The sequence below is a fragment of the Gambusia affinis genome, linkage group LG15 (assembly GCF_019740435.1).
Source record: "Gambusia affinis linkage group LG15, SWU_Gaff_1.0, whole genome shotgun sequence".
Taxonomy (NCBI): domain Eukaryota; kingdom Metazoa; phylum Chordata; class Actinopteri; order Cyprinodontiformes; family Poeciliidae; genus Gambusia; species Gambusia affinis.
In genome coordinates, this window is record NC_057882.1 from 18,941,408 (window position 1) to 18,957,623 (window position 16,216).

The following is a 16,216-nucleotide window of genomic DNA, read 5'->3' on the forward strand; positions in this document are numbered from 1 at the left end:
TCTGTGACCATTCTTTGTATAACTTTAAATGCCTGGTTGCTTTTGGTGAGATGACAGTCCGTAGTTATGTGATTGCATGAGTTGTAAAAAAAAAAAATCACAGTATTGAAATTTGGATGTTAAGAGAAACTCTCGATTCTTTGTGCACTTTGATAATTATGTTAGTAACATAACATAAAGGGATAGTTCAGGGTTGTTGAAGTGAAGTTATTCCCTTTTATATTCTCTTAGATAATTACTCTGATAGAAAAAAATAACTACATGTTCTGTTCTCAGTATGCGTTTCATACAGGAAGATAAATGGTGATGCACTGCCTCCTACAGTCATTTCCCTGTAAGTAACCTGTAAGTGACTTTCTTGTAAATTACTACGTTTGCATAAGCACATTTATACACATCTGATCAAATTATAAATTTTAAAAACAGATTAATGTTAAATATACATATCAGTCTTTATTTTTTTATTTTTAATGCAAAGCAAAAACATTAAAGTCAGGGGTTCCTGATGGCTTTTCTTTTTATCTCACCACAGGTTCTTGGCTACAAGAAGTTTTTATGTTTATCTGTCAGCTTCCACTGTAAATTAAGCCAAACATGCAGCAGACGATTGGACAGACGGCTGCTCCTCAGACAGAAGAGCTCTGCCCATTGGGTTGTTGCAGACGTGCTGTGGGCTGCAGGGGGCTCTGCAGACTATAAAAGCATCCACTGCACACAGATGGAAGGAAGCACAGAGGGAATCCACAGCAGCTGTATCGTCTGCTGGCCGGAGCGCATCGCACACAGCTGGAATCCTCGCCAAGAGACGCAGCTCAACCATGAGTGAGGTAAGAGCCTTTCACTGAGCTGCAAAACTTCTTATTTTACAAATAATTTGATTCATAACTATGAGCATTTCTTAGACTTTTATGCAGTCAGTGGAACTACTACAGGCTCATGTGTCGATATTTTGTACTTATAAGTAATAAATCTCATTTGCATGCTGGTAAGCTTAGTTGAAAAATGATTTATAGTGAGCTGTCTGATGTTCCGTTTTTCCATGCTGTTTCCCTCAGCAACTTTTCCTTTAAAATTTTGTAAAATTTATGCTGTTAGAAAACAGAAGTTAAAATCCAGTCAGATTACCATGTACTCAATGTGCTTCTGGTTTTATAATCAGAATAAACCTTGCTCACAAGGTTATTCCAGTGGCTGCAGATCTGAAGGATAAATCAACGTCAAATACCAGAACGTTGTGATAAAGTTATGAACATGTTTCTGCGTGACATTTCAAGCTGGATCCGGTGTGATGAAGCGGAGACAACTCCGACCTCTACGCTTATGCATCATTTATTGGGGTCCGAAAATCAAACTTTGCACGTTGACTTGGGAGGATCTGAGATAGAGCGGAGCGAGGAGACTCCAGACACACATCGTTCAGTTACTGAATTATTCAGAGTAACTGCGAAGCCAGAGGAAGAAACAAAACAAAACAAAAAAAACACTCATTCTGTCAGGGTGCATTTGTGAGCACAGCCTCCAATAAGACCTTATCACGAATTGCTCACCCTGAGGATCACCACTGACTGAAAGCATGAGGATACATATTTTATCTTCCCCCTCCAACATCCCAGCTGCTCCTTGGAGCAACTTGTAGTCTGGTGTTTAGCTTTTATACAGTGTGACACAACATCCAACAGAAGTTTTATTCTTTAATTATCCCTGCAATTCTTACACAGTGACATTGAAATAAAAGTCTGGAAACTTTGAATGGTCAAATCATGGACAGCAGTATATGATGGGAAAATGCATGAGTTTCCTGATCTACATTTCAACCTGTCTTTAGTAACGACTCAATTTGGATTTTAAAGAAAATTATGATCATTGGGACCCTCACAAATGATCATAACATGATCATTTGTGATCAAACTAGCCTGGCCAGGCTAGATTTTGTCTCTGTGAAAGCAGAGACGCATTGGAACAGAAATTCAACATGGCTGCCGTTGTTTTCCTCTGGTCTGAAATAGTATTAGAACTCAATGTATGAAAGCTGAACGACCTGGTTTTGGATTCCAAATGTAGCTGAGTGGTTAAATTTTAAATATTGAGTCTTCTATGTGCAGGTCAAAGAGAAATGGATGTTAAACCTAAAGAAAAAATAGGATCAACTCTTTAGCTTGTTTCTTTTCTGGTTAAGTGTTCCAACTTAGAAGTTAAACATTTTAAAAAATAGCTTAGTTTTTGTTTGCATTCAGACCTGGCATGTTGGTGTGTGAATTATATGAATCAGAAACAGATTGTGCATCAAACTATATTTAAATCAGTTTAGCAACACATGAGAATTTGTTGTCTGTAGGGGGCGTAGTGTTCTGTTATTTCAGCCAAAAATGCACATTTCCTTTTTTTAACAACAACCCACATGCAGAGTAGAGTCAGAAACCATGCTGGGTTTTTACAAACATATAAACTTTTCAACATAAATTAATTTTCCAAAATTTTTGACAGCTGTATTAAAAATGTTCTTCCTCTCCTGCTAGCAGTTGTGAAATACCAGCAGCAATATTATAGACATTTTTGATCTCCAAGTTTCCATGAATGACCCTTCAAATAGAGCAACACAAAAGCCTTAAAATGAAACATCTGGGGAAAAAAACCCGGTCACCCCAAAAGCAAACCCCCAATATTAAAAACTGCAGTTCCGCCTTTAATTTCTTCCAATGAAGCAGAAGTTGCATCACTTCAACATTCCCACCTGACTGATTTGACTCACAATTTCCTTGGCAGACAGGAAACTGACAGCTCAGCTCGATCACTTCCCCGGTTCACACCATCAGTGCTGGAGCTCCACAGAGCTGTGTGCTTAGACCATTCCTGTTCACAGCACCTGGAATACTCCAACGATACTGAGAAACAATAACCATGTCATGAACTACCACACCAAACGCCAGCACCCTGTTGTCAGCAAAACTGCTGCAAAAGAGTAAATGTTCAAGTGTTGTTAAACAAAAACACTTACCAGTCTGCTGCTTACTTACACCTACTCTTACAAATTTTATAGAATTAATTTACCTATTTTTACAAAGTTGTAAAACTAAAATCACAAAGTTGTCCAACACTGCTGCAAAAAAAGGGCTGGAGTTCTAATGAGAGGTGTCTTTTAGGAGTGAAGTAAGTTCAGTGTATTCATATTGTTACTGTTGTGCTGCCATGTCTATTATGCTCTAATTACAAAACAACCCTTTGCTTCAACTCCATGTCGAATAACGGCCAAAACTTCTGCATTGCACCAGAAACTCCTTGTAGACACTTAATGTCTAACATCCATCTTTTCCCCTTCCCCATCTTTTTAATTTGGAAGTGTGTAACGTTGTAAATCTCAGCAGCTGGCGAGATTTCACACACTGCCAAATTAACACTGAAGCTGCAATAAAACTGATGTATTCTTCACTTTCCCATTAGTGTAACTGACATAATTTGCTATCAAATGTCCACACATGAGAACTTTTAAAAAACTGAGATGTAATTTTCTCACAGTGTCGCAGTAATTCCACTTCAGGTTAATTAGAGTTGAGTACTGCCTGCTATTAGACGCTCTGCGACTGTGACTTTCTCATCATTAAGGTTGTTTTTTTTTCCATTGAACTCACCTGGACAATCAAATACCAAATTCTCTTTCACACCTTTAAAATTTGCCAAAGAATGGAATGAGAGAAAAGATTCCTATGAACATTTTTAATGGAAACATCCTGTTCTAGAGTGGAGTGGGTCTTGAGGTGTCCTGCTGTGTTAGCAAAGCCCTAACTTTAATTACACTAAGAGTTGGGGGGGCATGGTAACCACTTGGCAAAGCTGTTAGCCCCATCATCCAAAGAGGAAAGGCCTTCTTTTTTTTCTTGTTTAATGATATTAGAGTGTTGAAAGATGCTGAGCAATATAGAAAAAAACTGCACGGTTGGTAGCAAACACTGTTCACGCATTGATTTCTCAAAATATTTTAAAGAGATTAAAATGTGACTGAACATGAAAATCAGGAAATCTAAAATATTTTTTGTTTACATTTGGAATACAGCTTTGGAAATAGTTCAGGGTGCAGTTCTCTGATTTACCGAGTGACCCCTGACCTCCTTTAAAAGATAAATAGAAATTAATCTAGTTCGATCCGTAAGCCATCTAAACCGTCAGCAGGCTTTGCTGCTGCAGAAGCCTGTTCTTTAGGTAATCTTGGATTCTGCAGGGCTTTGCACAAACAGACAACCATCACTCAGTGTACATTTGGATGCATCATCAAAACAGATTAAGATAGAACATATCATACCATATACTGCCAAAACGGGATCAGTGCTGCGGTTGAATTTTGAGCTTTTGCAAAGAACCATATGGATAAATTCATACCAAAGCTGTCAAAATGTTGCTCTGGGATTTTTGGGGGGATTGAACATAATTCCATGGTGATGGCTCATATCTGCAGACCGCTGCAATAACAGCAAATCAATAAAAATACAGTTCATGTATCATGTAGTAAAAATCTTTCAAATCATCGCTTGTAAAACCTAATTACTTCTCTTTACATAAAATAAATTTAGGAAAACTCATTGAGTAGTGAGCATAGCTTAATAAATCTGACTGTTGTAATTACTTAAGCAGTAACCAAACAGTGGGTACAAGCCGCATTTTTTAACTACTCATGTTGGAGGAAAACTACGTGACGGAAAGAGTTCCTGCTTTTTATTTGCTTCTCTGCTCAAACTTTGACAGAAAAAAAAGAAAGCAGTGATAGTTTGCAAAATAAACACAATCATATGCAAGGCTACACTCTCATAAAGTATTCATAAAAATGAACACACAACTCACTCGTGGTGCAGGTTTTTAAATGTAAATGGCAAAAAGCAGCTAATGAGAGTTCTGAAAGTTCAGCATGCTTGATGAACTAACTGCATAGATGAAGCTTTGACATCTACGTTTTCACCTTATGCATCCTTAAGCAACAGTTTGTGACAAATAAAAAAGTGATTTAATACCAACTTTTATTGCAGATATATCAAGAATCCCTAATACACACTGCAGGAGTGAAGTGGAGGCAAGATTCAATAAGCAGTGGCTTCTTGGACTGAACACTTGATTATTATTCCTTTTTGTATTTGTTTTTTGCAAACTTTCGTGCAGCCTAAAAGCAGCAGGTTTTATAATAGGCAATAATTTTATGTTTGATGGCAGTGCTCCAGTTGTCAGGTATTGAAATAGTTCCTAAAATAAAGGCTGAGTGCTAAAACCAGTTTATTTAATCTGTTTCTTGGTCAAAATGGGATGTCTAAACCTTGCCATCAAACCGTGTGGTGTAGCCAACATCAAACTGAATTGGAAAAAGCTAGACACAATATTAGCATGTAGCAAATAAACTCTGCTGTGCAAGGCCTAGTCCCGTTTGAGGTGGTTGTTACAGTTTGTGCTCGTTGTTTTGTTGTTTTTTTTTCAGCTCTTTTTCAGATCTATTCTTAGCTTTAAATTCTATTTTTAACCTGATCTGTAACTAACTGTGTGTGGAATCCTGTCTAAATGTTTTAAAATTGACTTTGAGGTGAAATGAATTATTAACCAGAGGACTACAGTCCATCGTTCAATCAGCCACTGCATCCTGGTCTCACTGTCGTTCCAGTCCGCCAGTGGGGCAGCTGCACCGGAGCAGAGACGGTGCCGGGATGAGCTGCCTCTGACCTAGATTTTCTTTCTCCTTGTTAAATTCTTAATAGATCCTGAGTGCAGCTTGGTGTGTCTCCCTGGGGAGTCCATGTAAAAGAACCAAAAATAGCCACACGCCACGAAGGTGGTTTATTTATTTGACCAATTCCCTCTACGTCAGCAATCCTTAACCAAAATGACTCATTTGTGCAGTAGAAGATCAGACCATGGTAATTCAACTTTACTTTAGGGATCGCCTCTACACCAGGATGTTTCCATCACATTTTTTTCATTGGCAACCTTCTGCTGGAACCTTTGTATTCATGCGTTTCCAGTTCGCCTGTATATTGGACGCACAAGCAGAATCCGCAAACAACAGCGATGGGAGACCAAGCCACTCTTCTCGCTCCACTGTAGATTATTTTTCTGATGAACAACCTAGATAGTCAATTAAAAACAACAAATGCCTTTGTTGTTGAGCTCTTATGTCAATTTATTCAATAATAATTTAGCAGCAAAAACACTCCGATGTTTTGGTTACGCAGCGCCTCGAGCGTCGCTCGTCTTGCTCGGCCTGAGGTGTGACGACACAGCCTCTCTCTCCCGACGGATTGCCACAGCGCAAATTAAGCAGATGAAAGTCAGCATGACGCCCTGAGTCCCAACGGCACAAACTGGCTTTGATTTTTTTTTTTTTTTTGAGTGATCAGAAAAACAGATGGTTACTTTGCCAAACTAACATTCTCTGCTTGCACTGCTTCTTGTGATGGAGCAGAAGGCAGATGTCAGGTCTTAGTTTGACTTTGTTCTCATTTGACTCACAGACATCAAAAGTGCTTTGGCATTTGGAAGCGAAAGCACGGAGTTAATAATTCAAGTCAAACATGGTGAGATGAAACGATGACCTCAGCTGGAAGCCATCTGTAAAAAATGATTTGCTTCATATCATGTGACACCTGTAGTGTTCAGCCTTCTCAATGGCGCTTTTGTACAAACCCAGTAATGCTAAACATCTCAAAGACTTATGAACTGTCTGACTTGATGCAAATGAGATTACTTTGCAAATGCTGGGCTTCGGAAACCCTCTGTCAGATGTCTTCTGCATTCAAAAGCTGCAGTTTCAAACTTTGAGAAGTTTGTGTTGGTTTCAACATTTCTTCTTAAGATCTATAATCAATCAATCAAAAAATAAGTTACTTTTTCCAGCCTTCCTGGCATGAATGGTAGTTAATTATTTATAAGCAGATGTAATGTTATTCTCGAGACCCATTCAGTAAATTAGATTATTGTAAAGCCCATTTGTTTTAGTAGCTCTATGACTAAGTGAAACACATTATGTAGATTGATTACACACAGATGGATGTTTGAAAGCTTTTATTTCTTTTAATTATGATAAGTTTCCACTTATAGCTAATTAAAACATGTTTAAAGTAGAATATTACATCAGACCAATAAAAAAGATATATTTTTAAAATAAGAAATGCGGCCTTATTAAAAAGTACACTTCAAGTTATTTTCAACAAGTACTTTTAAGACTGAGTGGGTCTAATTTATTGAATATTACAAAATGATTAGCGGGTGAAATTTCTTCCCTGTAGTCAGGATTTTTTTGGTTGAGCCTCTGGGAAATTATAATCATATTGTCACATTGCTGTGAGTTAGTAGAAGCGTACATAAATACTCAGAGCAGAGGAAATCTGACAGCTTAGCTGGTTTGGTAATTAACACAACAAAATGTCTTCATATCCATGTAATATATTATATTGCCAGATATTAACTGTAAAATGCTTTTATAAACAGAGGTTCTCAATAGTTCTAAATTCTACACATTTAGAGGTTATAGTAGAGATACTTTGCTGTAATAAATTCAACCTGCTGGTTTTCTGGTGAATCCCAATCCATGTTTAAGAGCAGCAGCCGCAATGGATGATTTATAATAATCCATATTAAATCCATATTTAGAGCCTATTTGACAGGTGTTGTAGGAAGAATAACACACGCTCTGTAACAACACTTCTGCTCCATTCAAACTCAGAATTGGTGAATGATAAACAATCCTGGTCAGTTGTGATCTCTTTTATCTGTATGGCAATAAACTGAGTGACATTTGGTTTCTAACACAATACCAAATCTTAAAATCGCTGTAGAGAAGGTTTTGTTTAAACCGTTTCCCTCTCTCTCCATATTAATGAAAACAATGAAAGAAAGCAGAAGTCAGTACTTCCTTCATTGGAAGGTTTTTCCATTCGGTTGGATTTTATCGACCTTTGAATCTTCTACCTGCTGCTGTTGGCCATAAGCGCTGGTTTGTTCACTTATTGGAACAAAAACAATAGATCTCTATAATTCTGTTCATCAGTCGGGACCCATAACCAAATAGTGGTCACACCAGTTGGTTTCTCTGTGCACCTTTGTTAACAATAGGGGGAACTAACAGTGTTGAAAACAAAACATTTCACTGGAAATGTTTTGCCCGTTGAATAACACTGATAAACAGCACAAATGAGTAAAAATGCTTGGGCTGCATCTTGGTTTTGAAAATCACTTAAAAATCACAATGACCTCTAAAGATACATTTTCTGCCCATTTTTTAAAAAAGTTTGGATTTAATTTTAAACATCGTAGAATACCTAGAATATCTTAGAGAATGAGGAATTTTAAAAAAGTTAAAAAAATCTTGAGTTCTTACCTACCTGACTGTGTTTTCCCCCTAAATGTTGAAACATTTTTCTTCCTTCTTTCACTTTACAGAGAAAAACACCTGGAGCAATGACTGGAAACACCAAGCCATCTGCTGGCCACGGTATGTTCAGAACTCCATGCTTTATTCTTGTTTTGGTTTGGTAGGGATCGAGAATTAAAGGCCCTCTTTCAGGCCTAAACTAAGAGTGATAATGATGAGGATTGTTTTTGTATAATCCTGTAATTGTTTTGTTTTGGTTCAGATGACATTTAGAGATTGTCCTTTCTAGTTTCCTGTTTTTATTTCTGTGTGGTTCGCTTTAGTTTTCTGTTTTCTGTCTCTCCTGTTCCTGGGTTTCTTGGTTTGTCTCTTTTGTTTCTGTTCAGTGTTTCCATTAGACTATTTTGGGTTTTGTTTCTCTAAATTTTACTACGTAGTAAAACATTTCATTTGTAAATTATTCTGCTTCCCGTCTGTCTTCATTTGAATCAGACACACAAAACGATCAAGAATCAGCAAATGCTAATAAAAGGCCGCATAATTTCCATCTTTTGGGTTTTTAAGATTAGCGTGTAATTTTTATATTCTTAAGATTTTTGTCAAGCAAAAATCTTTATTGCTGTTGCTGTTCTGTGTTTAGGTTTTTAAAAATGTTCTTCGTACTGCACCTTTAAGACATGTTCACCTTCCTGCTCAAAAATAAAAGCTGTAACCTGGTCATGCTTCAGTGCAGCTGATATGTTTTCTATTTTTATCTTGTTTTTTGCCGTTAAATCCAAAGATTTGAAGCTTATTGACTTTTATAAACCTCTTTCTTCTACAGTATTTCATTTTATGTTATTAAATTAAACTAATGAAAACATTTAACAGTAAAAATTTGAGTTTGTTTCACACAAACAAACAACCACCCACCTCTAGTGCGATTTCTTGTCTCATAACCACAAATGCTTTTATTTCTTCAGTGAGTTTTTTCTGCAGGTTACAAATGTGCACAAAACACCAAAAATGTTGTAATTGCGGTGTTTCCACTAAATAAGAAACACAATTAAAAATCACACGTGAATGAGTTTGTTCACTCATTAAAAAACATCGTCCTCCCACCACTTCCTGTCGTCTTCTTTGTCATTTCCGCCAGCAGTAACATCCTGCTATTGATCACATGACTCGTGATGCAAAGACAGTGTTTCTATTGCAGTTTAGTGAGACACACTAATGTCGATACGGACAAACTAACAAAAACAAAAAACACCTGATCCTAGCACAGAAACTTTTTATCAAAAAAACTTTAGTTTTTCCAATTGCCATAATTCTGCGGTCAATAGAAATGCAGCTACTGTTGCTAAATTATTTTCCGTATCAATGCACTACAAAATCTCCCGTTGTAATACTCTCTACTCCTTAAAGAGGACTTTCTGCTAACACAGTGCATGCAGCAAGTTAGCAGCAGCTAAATGACTCCATCACCTCTCTCCACTGAGAGAAGCACACCTGGAGGAGCATGTCTCTCCTCTCTGGGGCTGCTGATAAACCTGAGAGGACTGCTGCTGAATTGGATTTCTGTCCCAGCTGATAGGGAGCGTTACAGCACAGGTTCATCCCACAGAACACATCTCAGAGGTGATGGGGAGAGATGTGAGAAAGTTAATTGAATTTCCCAAAAGTGTGAAATGTGCTTATTTTTGTCATCTTTCTTGTTTTCCTCCATGATGTGGTTTCAAGTTGCCGATATTGAGTAAATGCAAAGTACTCTGACGTGTTGCACAAAATAAAAAGAAAGAATAAAAAAAAAAAAAATCTGCTGATGTTTTATAATAAAATAAAATCCAATTTTATCCTGTTTGCTGAAGTTTTCCTCTGATTCTGGGAATGAAAGTTTTTTTATTTGTGTTATCATATACGGTGATTCTTTTTTGTGGAAACATTTTGGCTTCGGGACTTTTGTAAAAAAAAAAAAGCATTAATATTTTAAGTTTTAAATATTTGGTTACAACACTAACACGTTTAACAATAAGAAATTAATGATGGATATGCTCAGGGTTGGATAAATTAATAATTACATGCGGTTCTTTTTCCACTATTGTCTCTGAATGTGTTCCACCCTGTTAGGGACATTTACATATAGACCACAAATAGAATGTAAATTTTGATAAATAATCACTTTTTCTTAAAAAGACTGTGTCCCTTTTACTATATAAAAAGTTTTATTCTTGAAATTGTAACAGATCATGTAACTGCGAATCATTTATGTTTGTATTGTAAAAAAAAAAAAAAATTAGTATTTTTTTACCAGTTATTACTGACAGCATAGAAAATGTTGATAATTTAAAAAACTTATACCTATATATGCATTTATTGGTCTTCAAATCCCAACATCGCACAGAAAATCAGTACTTAATGTCTCTGTAATAATATTTAATAAAAACACATTTTCAAACAGGGTGGAATGGGACATCACACAGTGGATCGTATCATAACAAGGTGGTAAATCAATGTCTCTGATTCTACAATCAGATGATTTCCATCATTGGTTGCAGGAGTTCAAGTCAAAGCCTGGGTAGAGTATTTGTCCTTGCTCTCTTTGGCAAAAACAGGTGATATCCCTGTAGTGGATTTTGCCTTGACAGGACCTGGTGGCTCCTCAGTGCTTCCCTTTCTGGAGAAGAAAGACGTTCTGCATTTAGGAAATGTTTCTAGACAACTATTTTGTATTTCTAAGTTGTTGAAATGCAGCAGGAATCTTTGGGCCAATTTCTGAGTCAACCTGCCGACATCAGTTTTCTTTAAGAACTATCTTATAAGTAAAGACAGAATAAAACAAAATTCACATTCTGACCGATCTTCAGCTTTTGTTTTATTGTGAGCAATGCTAACCACACCAATCATGTAGTTAGTATTGCTGGTATTAATAAACCTGCAGACTCCATGTGGCTCTTTTAGACCCTCCAATGTGTGCTAGTAACTTTTGCCAAAAATGCAAAAGAATTAGTCAATGCTTTTAAATGTAAAGGTAATAAACTGTACTTTTCCTACGCATTTTATTGCAATATATACTTACCATTTCCAATCAAGTTAACAATCCGCTGGTTCCCTTCAACAGCTGACTTCTTGTGTGAGATTTAGTCAGCTAAATCTCGCACAAAAACCCTTTTTAAAATTATTTTCCAAACCCTGTTTGTTAAAAGTGTGCCAGTTTTCTGAAGTCCAGCTAAAGTGAGATGACCTTTGACCTTCCAGAGAAGACGGGACAGTTAGGAAGAGTCTGTGCGTGGTTTGAGAGTCTGCCCTGCGATTCTGAAATATGGCTTTGTTTTCATTGTCATTCAAGCAACGCAAGGTCAGCAAAAGGCTCCGTCTAAACGTGAGTAAACCGTTTGGAAAAATCCCTTTTACCGCCAGATTGCCCACTTTCACCAGGACCAGCTCAGCATGCATGGAGCACAGCACTGTACGACCCACTTTGATGCATGAATACACATTACAGAGGATGCAGTGATGCAGTGAAGCCTCAGTTCTAAATGCAGGATATTTTCTGGGCTATTGATCACATTTTGTGTGTGTGAACAATCAACACTGCCTTAAGTCTGACACACACTGTGTTTACACCTTGAAGCACAAAGAATGAGGTTTTGGTTGACTGGAATTTTACAAGATGCACGTTGATAAGCCTCAAAGTTTCAGACATGATATCCCTTAGAAACCGGGGCTGTTTGGTTAGTCAACATTGTCTTTATGAAACAGAAAAAATTAAGTTTTAAATGACAAAGAAAACTCCAAATCTACTGTAAACCAAGCAGGTGGCTCTGCTTGGTTTTGGAGCAATGAAATCCGTGGATCTCTGCAGCACACAAGTCTCTGGACTCGGATACCGGTCTCTCGTCATCCAACACAGAAACCTGCATTGAAAGGATTCAAGAATGGCTCGCCATCATTACAGAGCGTAACTCTGCGGAACGTCTGGAGAAAACCAAAAACTGCGGTGTGAAGATGCAACCCTGCAAACACGAGAGCTTAAGCAGTTTGCTTAAAAGAAAATGGAATAAAATAATTTCAAATGTTACTTTTTTTAAGTTCCTGGTTTTTTTGTCGATAGCTTTGTTTACTGCACTTTAGTCCATGCCTGCATGTTAAATTTATTTCTAACTAACAGCTTATGTTTTCTCCTTTACTGTGATTACACTTTGTTCCACTCAACATAAAGATATTTTGAATGAAATTGGTTTTACATTTACTCACTTTTGTGATTCACCAGCCAACATTCTGACACAGAAATGTCTAATATTTAATTGGGACACTTTTTTTCCCATTCACTGAATATTTTGACCCAGGATTGTTTATGAAATAATGACAGTTTGGAATGAATTTTTCTACATCTGTATGTAAATGTAGAAAATAATAATAGTCATAAATAATTGAAAGTTATTTATTTTCTTTTCCCGAAAACTAATTGTGCAAACTGAATCCACAGTTCATCAAATGTAAGGATGTCAGATTTTGTTTGTTTAATGAGTTTCTTTCCTGTCAATGTTGAGTCTGATTTAACGTCGGACATTTGAGAAAAACAAGGTTTTTTATTCAACGTATATAAATATCTGTGTTTATTTAGGTTTGGACATTTGTCCACCGATATGCATTGGGTCTGGAATGGGTCAACATCTTAACCACAAGCTTCTAAAAGGGCCTTTTGGCTAAGTCTGTCTTCTCACTCTTTCCCTTCCTGTCTACCCCAGATGAAAAGAAAAACAACGTCCCCCAGGACTTTGACATCGACATGGACGACCCAGAGACGCAGAGGGCCGCTGTGGCTATCCAGTCTCAGTTCAGAAAATTCCAGAAAAAGAAGCAGGATGTGAAGTCATAGAGCAAACGTCGTCAGACTCGTCGCTCTCCTGATATGGTCTCGGTTTTGCATGTCGATCAAACTGCTGCACTATCCAGAGCTGCGAGGAGAACAGGCTGAGGTGGGGGGAGGGAAAATATTACTGTAAAAGTCTGTGTAAATTTTACAAACACTAAAACATCTGACATAAGCATTGGGTTGGTCAGTTTTCGGTTAGCCGGTAGAACTTCTGAATGGGTCATTTTCATCGAGTCTTATAGAACCGTGTGAGACGCAAATTTACACGCAGCAAATAATTGGAAATAAAAGTTTGTCTTTCCAGGAAAACAGAAAGACGCTGGCAGTTCAGATTATTTATGATTTAATAAAGAGCTCCACTGAATGTCTGAGTAGCTATAACTATGAACAGCTTCAGCTTTTACTTTCACGCTGCTGTGTTGTTCTGCTGTCCCTTTAACATCAACCCCTCACAGCTGTGTGAAACACTGTGTGCGTAATCTAATTCCTGTTGTGTGTTGTTGTGTTTCGCTGCTACAACATAATTGATTTGATGCTCCTGTAGTTTTCTTGTATATGATTAGTTTAGAAACACGCAAGCTTGCACACATGCATACAAAAAGAAGAATAAAAATCACTAATAAAGAAATTTAAAAAAGAAGAACACTGATGAGAAGGTTGCTGTCCTTTGCTTCACAGCTACAGTTAGGGCAAAATGTCAATGTCTGTCTGTGTTGGCATTATGGAGACGTGAGACAGGATTACAGCTGCAAAAACATGTTTTTTTTTTCCATATTTATTAAAAATGTCACCAGTATGGTACCAGACAGATAATTTGGGAAAAAATAAAGCTCCTCCTCCCAGACCTACTATTGCAGCCTGCAAAAATACACAGCTTCCGGACAAAAACAACCAATTAGAGTCAAGAAGAGTATCTTAGTGATGTCCATCAATCTCATGTACTCGCTATTTAGTGTAAAATTTTACTAATTTAACTGGAATTTGAAGCTTAAAAATTAGCTAAATTTCAAATATTGAATTTCAAATATGTTAAATTCAATATTTGAAAGTTGGGTAGTAGTTGGGAAGCTAATTATTTAGTTCGCAAACTAAATGTTACTGAAAAAAATCTTTAATTGTCTCCCAAATAAATATTTAATTTGGAGCTAAATTAGCCTGAAATTGTTTGGTTTGCCTATACATTTTAGACAGATGTGTCAAAGGTACTCACTTTCTCTACTGAACTAGACGTACAGATATTAGTATGAAAAAATATTTTATTAAAAGTACAGGTTGGACTGTTTTATTCCAGTAAAAGTACTAAAGTACACATTTTGAAATGTATTTAATTAAATAGGTTTAATCTTTGTCAGCTCCCACTTTCTGAGAGATGGAAAACACAATTTGCTGCTGCCCACCTCACCAGATCCACCGTACTGGACTCAACCCCTTGGATATAAACTGGCTGTAATCATCCCTGGATGCAGAGCTGCTGTGGACAGAAAAAAGGATCTGACTGGTTTCACTGAAAGCCGAACATCTTTGTTTCACAGCTTAAGTGGGTAATGATCAGCAAAGCACTAAATCCTGACCAGGAAATAAAGTTTAGTTAGTTCACAAACATCAGAACTATAGGAAGTTTATAATTCGCATTAAAACTAAAACCAGAAAGAACATTTAATTAAGATCTGCTGACTTATGTTTATTTATTTATTTTTTCCCATTTTTTTCTCCGAAGAGTTTTTGCGGCGCTAATGGCTCGTATTTTTGCGACAGTAGGCAGACAGGAAGGAGGGCGGAAAACAGGGACTCAGCTTAGTAAATTGCTATAATAAAACTTCACAACATACCTATATATTCTTAGTGATAATTGAATGTGGCTATGTTGACATCTTATAGCTGCATTAAGATAATTATTTTTTTGGATGTACATTAAATGTTTTTGGGTGAAAATAGTGTCTTATTTATTTTTGAAAATGCATACTTTTTTATTTTTTGTATCTACTTAATATTTAGTTATAAATTTAATCGACATTCAAAGACAAGTTCCATACTTTAATAAGTAAATAGCTGAAACAAATTTCATTTATGTTCAACAATTTAAATTTGAATGTGAAATCCGGTTTTTCGTAAAAACTAGCACCCTTTTGAAATTTTATCTTAATTTAATTTCTTCTGCACAAACGTTTTTGGAAAGTTTTCCTGTTATAGGGAACCTTTTCCTCATTATGGTCACCACATTATTCCCCAATAGGAGGCATTTCTTAAACTGACTTATAACGAATTTAAATAATTGCCGCAGTGTTGGCTTTTTTTGAAGTCTTCTTAAGGGAAGTTCTTTTTGGAAAGTCTTCCTGTTGAAGGGAATTTTTTCCTGTCGACTTTGCTATATAGAGCAGTCTTTCTCAATCTGTGGTCACCGGAACATTGGTGATCCGTGGGCGCCACCTAGTGGCCTGTGAGGTACTGCATGAACACGAACATTTATTTGACATGACCTCAACTCAATGTACCACACTAGTTTAACAAAGCATTGCGTTAAAAATAAGGATGGAAAACTGGCTAAAACTATTTGTCACAATTTTTAATAAACAGAGATATTAAATAACTATCAGATACTGAAAGCTGAGGTGATTCTGGAAAAAAGAGCAAAAATACAGACTTGTCTTGTCTTTTTTTTTTCATTTGGTAATCTCTTTTTTTATTCTGGTCTGGTTTTATGTCCAACCTGGTCGTAATTCCTGTTTTGTCTTGCTTCTGCTCTTGTTCCTTTTTGCATATTTTCTCGTTTTGCTTCTTCATTAGTCCTTTTTTGGTTCCACTTTTGTATTGTAATGCAATTTCTAAGTATGACTTTCTAATAAAGTTCAGGTTAAGGACTCATATTCACTAGTCATTTAAGATAATGACTATTATCAAGGTATAGACCTTGATAATAAACTGGTTTTAGGTTTATTAATCCTATGAATTTAGTAAAATGTTCTTCAAATGAAATGCCTAGTTTTGAGTAGATTTTATTTTAATTTCCAGGAGAACAGACCCCA

At 36.6% G+C, this 16,216-nt stretch overlaps 1 protein-coding gene across 2 annotated transcripts; it reads left to right on the plus strand.

The window, feature by feature from the left end:
* The first annotated feature begins 709 nt into the window (after positions 1-709).
* Positions 710-13,829, plus strand: pcp4a (Purkinje cell protein 4a). 2 transcript variants are annotated; one of them, XM_044140253.1, is made up of 4 exons: positions 730-827; positions 8,407-8,458; positions 11,664-11,696; positions 13,066-13,829. In XM_044140253.1, exons 1-4 carry the CDS (start codon positions 819-821, stop codon positions 13,194-13,196), a joined length of 225 nt encoding a protein of 74 aa, XP_043996188.1. In that variant the 5' UTR covers positions 730-818; the 3' UTR covers positions 13,197-13,829. The 2 variants fall into 2 exon arrangements, with proteins under 2 accessions (XP_043996189.1, XP_043996188.1); XM_044140254.1 differs by lacking the exon at positions 11,664-11,696 and having other exon boundaries at positions 710-827.
* The last annotated feature ends 2,387 nt before the right edge of the window (positions 13,830-16,216 follow it).